General features: G+C 42.1%; 1 protein-coding gene across 3 annotated transcripts in view; it reads left to right on the top strand.

Moving 5' to 3' along the window:
* Positions 1-7774, top strand: part of LOC122992613 (chymotrypsin A-like) — a 26554-nt gene extending 18780 nt beyond the window's left edge. The window contains exons 4-7 of one of the 3 annotated variants that reach the window (XM_044366468.1): positions 6435-6513; positions 6594-6777; positions 6977-7107; positions 7242-7774. In XM_044366468.1, coding sequence (XP_044222403.1) covers positions 6435-6513; positions 6594-6777; positions 6977-7107; positions 7242-7403 — 556 coding nt within the window. In that variant the 3' untranslated portion in view covers positions 7404-7774. The remainder of the gene's footprint in view (positions 1-6434; positions 6514-6593; positions 6778-6976; positions 7108-7241) is intronic. The other 2 variants (XM_044366467.1, XM_044366466.1) reach the window with 2 other exon arrangements.
* The last annotated feature ends 871 nt before the right edge of the window (positions 7775-8645 follow it).

Below are 8645 nucleotides of genomic sequence, written 5' to 3'. Positions count from 1 at the left end.
TGTGGAAGTTTTCACAACAGACATCAGAGACTTTTACATAAATATGTTTCACAAGATCCTCCTGCACATCTTCTCAGTTAATTACACAGAACAGTGGTTGCACCATAGAAACACACACACACACACACACGCACACACACACACACACACACACACACACACAGATCTGAAGTCTAAAGGCCAACACACATCAGGTGCATCAATGTACAGTACAGACAGGAAGTCAGACTTTACAAGCTCTTTTCTGGACACAAGTAGGCTACTGGTGGAGTCCTGAGGATTAATATCTGCAGTTAGAAAACAAATAAAGATGTGACAACTTACAAAATAATTAGACAAAAATCAGAAGGGGCAATTAATTCTTTTAAAAAAGATCTGATGATACAAGACTGGAACAAAGTCTATGTGGAAGATGTAGACGAAGCTTATGACACAAACACAGATCTGATTTTCATCCTCCAAAAAAGAGCCATAAGAATCGTAAATAAAACCACTTACAGAGAACCAACAAACCCACTCTTCATCAAACTAAATGCACTGAAATTTAAGGACCTGCTTGATTTCAAAACTATTCAAATCATGTACAGAGTAAAAAATCAGCAGTTACCAAACTGAATCCAAAGATTGTTTCAAATGAGGGAAAGTAAATATGATTTCAGAGGAATATGTATGTTCAAGAAACAGTGAGGACTAATGCAAAACTTCATTGTATCACAACAAAGGGAGTTAATCTATAGAACAACTGTAGTGAAGAAATGAAAACATGTACAACATTAAGTAAGTTAAAACATCTTTAAAAATAACATATTGAACAGATATAGAATGAATGAAGATAGAGCTTGACTGGAATAATATGATTTGGTACAGAGTGTCTTTTTGACTTGTGTTGTTTTTGTTTGTTGTTATTGTTTCTATGCAAGTTATATTTATTCTCTTGTGTTGTTTTGAATGTTTTTTTCAGCTTTGACTTGATTGATGAAGTAAATTAAAAAAAATAAAGTAAAAAAAGGGGGTAGGACTAGAAAAGTTCTCTACTTCATCCTACACCCCCTTCGAACATTGAAAGGTTATTATTTGTGTGGTTTACTGAAATTTTGCTGTTATTTTTTTAAAAATCAGTGTTTCTCCGACGCTGTTCGGTGGACACAGGATGTAAGGAGGGGCTGCGAGCTGAGCTGCTTCTAACGTTTGCTCAGCTTGTTACTATGACAACTCAAGATCCAGACGATGACTAAAATCCTTCATCTGGTTAAAAGATTCAGTTAAAAACGACCAAGATCTAAAACGTTCTTTGTTAAAGTGTGGCTTAAAACTGAATAAAGGTCAATTTATGACCTATGATGAGTGTTGAAAGCTCCACTCTAAGTGGCCGAGATGAACTCCGCTCAAACCTACCTCTGACTACATTATTTAATTATAATTGGTGATATGTCAAAACACCATGTCTTACACCATTTGTGCAGAACTTGCACAATTTTTACTGAATTACATCTGAACTTTCAAGTGAAACTAAACAAACCTGAGGCCCAAGGAGAAGCTGCGGTTTATTGCAGCGAGGAGACATCCCTAAATTTAACCTCAAACATAAAAAAATAGAAGTTTCAAATGTTCCATGGAATGTGTTGTAAGTGACAGTCAAAGAAAAGTTACTGATTTGTGCAAAGTCATAAAACATCAGCATGTAGCTGGTAGATGTTCTGGATATGGATGTAGGAATGTAAGAAGGGGGAGATGTATTGATATAAAAAGAAGAGCCAAGAGAGACGGGGGTCTCTCTTTTTGGGTCGTCACTTGAGGTCCTTTTGTCAGTTTGACTTTTTGAATCTTTAACTTTTTTCTCAAGCTTTTATGTTTTACTTTTTGTATTTTATGTTACTCATTTTTGGAGAAAACAAATAAAACTGGCGTGTTAGATACCTGAGACGTCCCTTCTGGTGCTCACCATTCCCATTATGACATCATCATGACATCATCCTCCTCTGGCGTCGATCAGGGCGACGACACAAACTGAAATCTGACATTTTTGGATTTAATTTGAGTTTTTCGAGCAGAACTTTTTACTTTTTGTATTTTATGTTACTCATTTTTGGAGAAAACAAATAAAACTGGTTAGTATTTTTATACACTCCAACCAAAGTTCCTGTCTTTGCTCATCTCTGAGGTCTTTATAATGAAATTTGCTAAGGATAAACTTGCAATGTTTTTTAATTAACAGAATTGTAAAGATTTAGATGTAATAATTGATATGATAAGATGTGACAGAGTTCAGAATCAGGTTGAACGGTTTATTATAGTTTAATTGGCTAAACTGTTAGGGCCAGGACATGGAAGCCCTCGACCATCAGGGTGGGCCTCCTCCAGTGATGACCTGTTAGAGGCCATCTTGGAGGACTTTCAAACCTCCAACACCTATTTGCACCGATACACTTTGTTGCGACCCTGCTGTCAGGTATTCCTGAGTAAATAGGCCCGTTTAGAGAGGTTCAGTGACAGCTGGTGATTATAGAAGCCAGGCTGAACTCTGGTTCCCTAAACAAGGCGAGGATGGTCTTCTGTGTAGATTTTGGGAACACGTTCGATACCTCGGTCAGAGGTAGAGGACAGCTGTCTGCCGGTGCCTTATCCACATCGGCAGGGGGTATCGGTTATCTGAAGGCAGAAACCATTACACCAGCATATTATCTTGTACATGTATACTCTTTGGTAGATGTCATTGTGGCGGACAACAACAACAGTGATGCATGACACATATACTACATATACTCTTTGGTAGAGGGGGTATGACGCCATCGACAGGCGACCAAATGAAACGGACTGTAACTTAGTGGCTGACTGCACTCTGTCCAGTCTCATCCTCGCTGTCTCGGGCTGCGTTGCGGACGTTACTCGTGTCTTCGCCCTCACTACAGACACACGCCTGCGGCTGTTACATCCAGACCCTCGCTGGCGCTTTTCAGCACACAAGTGAGTAACGTTGACACTGAACTCCATTGACATAAATGACACTTTAATATAACAATGACTGACAATGGATCACTTGTTAACTACTCATTTAAGTTTTCACTGAAATAAGTCCACATTTACCTACAAACTTTAGACTTTAACCAAATTTGAGTGGGCATCTCTGAACTATGTGTGTGTGGTATTCCGCCTCTTTCCCAATATCTCCAGATGTCTCCTGTTTTGGTTCGGTGGACTGACATGTTTGGCATTGGTACAGGTCACCGTGACCTGGCACTCATTCTCCTACACCGCTTCAAAACTCTGAGTTTGAATGAAAGTAAACACAGGAACTAGCCTCCTGTAGTAGCATTATGGCTAACTACATGCAGGGCCGTTTGCAAGTCGGTTTGTTTTTATGTGTAAACATAGAGAAGCAGCAACTTTGAAGATGAAATAAAATGGTTCATGTCTGCAAGTTTCCAAATTGCAAGAATAAAATGACAAGATACACACTGTGCAGTTTTAATGGACTAACGTTACCGCTGTTTCATCCAGCCGGCCTCGCTCTTTTCTTCCAGTTGATTTTGTGGAGGTGAAACCATCTGCAGGATGCAAATTTACGAATCCTACTATTGCGAAGGCATCACCTGCCCTACTCTGCCTCTGATTGGCTTACCCTGATATTCTTACCCTAACCCTAACCAATCTCACTCCTCATGCCTAAACCTAACCAAAACAACCACCGAAGGCAACGAGTACTAGCCAATCAGAGGCAGAGTAGGGCGGCTCATGCCTTCACCATAGTAGGATTCGTAAATTTGCCTCCTGGACGACAATATTGACAAACGCTGTAAATCCATATGTAGTAGTTACACAGTCTACTCTGGCAGCAGCAGGTCCGACTGCAGAGGAGAGCAGTGACCGCAGGAACAGCAGCAGTTTCTCCCAGGTAACCGTTACTGTACGTTGTTTTAGTTTCCTTACAGTCAGTCAGCCTCATACATGTGAACACACCAGTGTGTTTGGATGAATATGTGATGTGTGTGGTTCGGTTCACTCAGACTCAGACTCAAACTTTTGAAGTGCTTGATGTAAACTCTGTTTACTCCTGACAGTAGAATAAGCCACTATGAACCTATATAAAGGCCCAGTCATTCAAAAACAAAAATACTGTGATACAAATGTTTGGTCCTACCGCCCAGCACTAGTTAGCAACAAGTAAAAAGCAGTAGAAACATTAGCTGGAATGATCAGAGAACTAGTCGGCACCCAAATACAAGATTCATTGAAAGATTATTACATTACTTTTGGATAAATTCATGAGGCATCTTCTGCATAGTGCAGAATAAACTGTTGTAGTTTGCAAAGAATGCAGCCAAACCAAAGGTGAAGACCTGAAGTCCCACGAGCACTTGACCTTCAACAGACGACATCCCTTCCCTCCGCTTCATTATGTCCCCTGAAACTCAACCACATGTACCCATCATGTCTTACTGTGCAAAGACTGGCAATGTGAGGTTTATATTAAACACTGATTTTACCTTGGACAATAAAGCCAGCTGGTATCACAGGACATTCAACATCAGTGGCTGTAGCACAAGCCTGCAAAATTAAACTGAACTGTAACATTCTGCACCTACAGTAGCATTTATTTTAGAATATGCAGCAGCTCGTAGCTTTGCCTAAATAACACCAAGCTGAAACAGAAGATCCCAAAGCAAAAATACCAAAACATACTGAGCCAGTTAAAAGTGAACCAGCATTTATAGAGGTTAAACACACAGGATCAGTTTTATTTATAATGATAGATTACTTCACCACCAGTCTGCTCACTACTGCTGTAAGATGGCTTTAACATCAATAATACTGTCACAATAACTGATCAAACCCAATAATTACAAACTTGATCAGCCACATATCACTACAAGTCCTTCTCAGTGACTCACTTATACATTTGCAAACCACAGACGGCTGCAGTTTGGTGAAAACTTCAATGACACAAAACTACTGTCACACGTTTAACTGTGGAAGTTTTCACAACAGACATCAGAGACTTTTACATAAATATGTTTCACAAGATCCTCCTGCACATCTTCTCGGTTAATTACACAGAACAGTGGTTGCACCATAGAAACACACACACACACACACACACACACACACACACGTCCCTCCTGTCCAATCCTGTCGCTCCTCGTCTGTATAAAGGTTCGTCTCTCAGACGGAGCTTTCATGTTCGAGCCATGGTCTTCCTGTGGATCCTCTCCTGCTTCGCATTCGTCGGCGCCGCCTACGGTAAGACAGCTGAGGGAGTGAAGCATGCTGGGTAGACTGAGCTGCTTGTTTTTAATTTACAACTATTATATTTATTTATAGATTTAATATTTAGCGGCTCTGGGTGGGCGGCCATCATCTACCGACCGGTTGAGAGGAGAGAGAGAACAATGCAAGTTCCACATAGAGATGTATAGTAATAATAATGGTAATAATCATAATAAGACTAATAATAATAATTGTAGCAGTGGGTGTTGAGCAGCTCTGGAGGCAGAAATACCTGCAGAAAGCAACAGGAGGAGAGAGGAGAGAGACAGCTCACAGCTCCTGGTATTCCCAGGAGGTCTCCCATCCAAGTACTAACCAGGCCCCATCCTGCTCAGCTTCCCACATCACAAGAGATCCCACGTGTGCAGGGTGGTGAGGCCGTAAGACTTTATGAAGATAAAATGATTTTTATAAGTGACTGAAGATAACTGGACACAGTCTGAGATCGATCCGTGTTTATTGGCTGATCACTTTAAAAGTATTGATCTTATTAACAATCGTTTCTTACTGAAAATGTGACTCGAGGTGTTTTGTGTCGTCTGTTCGCAAAGATCAGGAACAAACTTCCTGACTCATGTTGTTGTTAATGATGTCTTTATGATGATGTCATTATGATGATGTCACCAGGTTCCGCCATCCCCCCCGACATCAGCGGTTACTCTGATATCGTGAATGGCGAGGAGGCGAAGCCTCACTCCTGGCCCTGGCAGGTGTCCGTGCAGGTACACACACACACACACACACACACACACACACACACACAAACACACACACACACACACACACACACAGATGAGTTGTATTCATGAACATGTGGTTGTTTCAGACATGCAATGGCTTCCACTTCTGCGGAGGCTCCCTCATCAACCAGAACTGGGTGGTAACTGCTGCTCACTGTTCCTTCACGTAAACACCAACAATCTTTAACCTTTAACCTTTAACCCTCACCTGTCCTGTCAACCAGTGTTTAAATGCAACTTTAAACTTTATAAATGTTTAAATAAAGACAGTTTGACAGCTGAACTCAATCTGCTGCTCAGTTAAACCTGCTGTATGATCAGTGTTCCTCTTCTGAATATGAGCTTCAGCCAGCAGCTGACATTAGGCTCCGCCTCCTGTTGCTCAGGTGATTTTTTATTGGCCGATTTCATTCACATGTTTTTCCGCAGGGAGTCTCACCTTGTGGTTCTCGGAGCACATGACCTCCGCTCCTCCACCGAGGACGTCCAGAAGATCAGGGTCGGCAAGGTGAGCAACAAGCAGCAGGACTTCATCATGTCTCGTGAGCTCCTGCGCGTTCACCAGCTAATGATGTAATTTCCTGTCAGGTGTTCACACACCCTGAATACAACAAAACCAGGCGCTTTAACAACGACATCCAGCTCATCAAGCTGGCCAGCCCCGCCCAGATAAACAGGCATGTTTCCCCCGTGTGCGTGGCCGAAACCAGAGACAACTTCCCTGCAGGCATAATGTGCATGGCCACCGGCTGGGGCCAGACCAGCGACAACGGTGACTTTATTATTATTATTATTATTATTATTATTATTATTATTATTATTATTATTATTATTGTCAGTGCCTTATACCTGGTTAAATCTCACCTGTACAGCTTCTCAGACCACTAAGGGAGTGTTAACACAGGAAACATGGCATGCTTTGACCACTGGGGGCAGTATAGACATCAGTGTGATGTGTTGATGTGTTGCAGGTGACCAGGCCACCCGGCTGCAGCAGGCAGCCCTCCCCCTGCTGACCGATAGTGAGTGCAGTCGATTCTTCAGCAGCCCTATCACCTCCAAGATGATCTGCGTCGGAGGCAATGGAGCCTGCACCTGCTACGTGGGTGCTGCACACTAACCACCAACAAGCATATTAGCAACATTTTGGAAGATAGACATGCTAACATGTACCTATCAGCTACGCATGTTATTTGTCTGTTTGTGTGCTTATTTTGTGTGTGTGTTTGTTTTCAGGGCGACTCTGGAGGTCCTCTGGTCTGTCAGAAGGCTGGTGCCTGGACTCTGGTTGGTATCATGTCCTTTGGAGGAGAAAGCTGCAATCCCATGAAGCCCAGAGTGAACGCCCGCGTCACAGCACTGCGCGCCTGGATAGACCGGACCATCGCTGCCAACTGAGAGAGTTTCACTTACTCAAAATGAAGTTCAGCTAGCTTAGCTTAGCATAAAGACTGGAAGGAGGAGAAAACAGCAAGCTTAGCTTAGCATTAGACTGCAAGTAGGGGAAAACAGCTATCTTAGCTTAGCATAGGAGTGGAAGCGGGGGAAACAGTTAGCTTAGCTTAGCATAAAGACAAACAGACCACATGTCAAAAGTTTATTAAAGTAAGACGTCACCAGGAAAGTGACTTTATTTTTATTCTACAGAAATCTGAAAGGCTTTCTCTGCTGAAGCAATTATAAATAAATAAACCTATAAAAATGTATTTTCTTTGTTTTAACGAGACATTTACAGTTTGTGTTTTCCCTTTAATAAAGCATCAATCTTATTACAGCATCTCTTTCCATCTCTTTATTGATCCCCATGAAGGTTGTTCCACTCCTCTTGAATCAATGATATTAATGATCTAATTTAATCTACAGGTTGTAATATTATCATTTCATCAGTAATAGTTGTTTTCAGCTGGAGTTGAAGTGCAGTTAAATGTGGAATCCTGATCTTTTCTAAACGTGTAATCTGAGCTGTCAATCACTCCCAGAATGCACCTGGAGATTCAGTCCAGCTGACTGGATGAGCTGCTGTCTTTCTATCAACTGTTCTGTTTTTCTTTGTGTTGATTAGCAGGTTTTTTAAAGATGATTGTGATGTATAACAGAGCTGACTGCTGCTGGTTTGTGTCTCAGATCACAGGACGTCCTGTTCAGCATTTCAACATGTCGTCCTCATTTGATAAAGTGATTGAATCACTGACACAAAACATGTCAAAGTAACATTAATTTACTCATTTATTCCACAAAGACAAAGACACATTTACTCCGTCAGGCGCGTCTGCGGGCAGGCGTGGCCTACATGGCAGCAGTAGCAGATGGCATAAAAGAAGCGGCAATAGCAGGTGTTGCAGGTGTTGCGGGTGTTGCAGGTGTTGCAGGTGTTGCGGGTGTTGCAGGTGTTGCAGGTGGTGCGGGTGTTGCAGGTGTCGCAGGTGTTGCGGGTGTTGCAGGTGTTGCAGGTGTTGCAGGTGTTGCGGGTGTCGCAGGTGTTGCGGGTGTTGCAGGTGTTGCAGGTGTTGCAGGTGTTGCAGCAGGGCTGCAGATAAACAAGACATAACTGTGATCAGACTCTGCAGCTGCAAGGCTGCCAAGGAGTTCTGGAGAACAGGAAACATTCACTGTGAGTCTGAAAACTTTGTGGTGAACTTT

This window comes from Thunnus albacares, chromosome 11 (genome assembly GCF_914725855.1).
Source record: "Thunnus albacares chromosome 11, fThuAlb1.1, whole genome shotgun sequence".
In the NCBI taxonomy this organism is placed as follows: Eukaryota; Metazoa; Chordata; class Actinopteri; order Scombriformes; family Scombridae; genus Thunnus; species Thunnus albacares.
The sequence above is the reverse complement of the archived record's forward strand: the minus strand, read 5'-3'. Positions and strand labels throughout refer to the sequence as shown.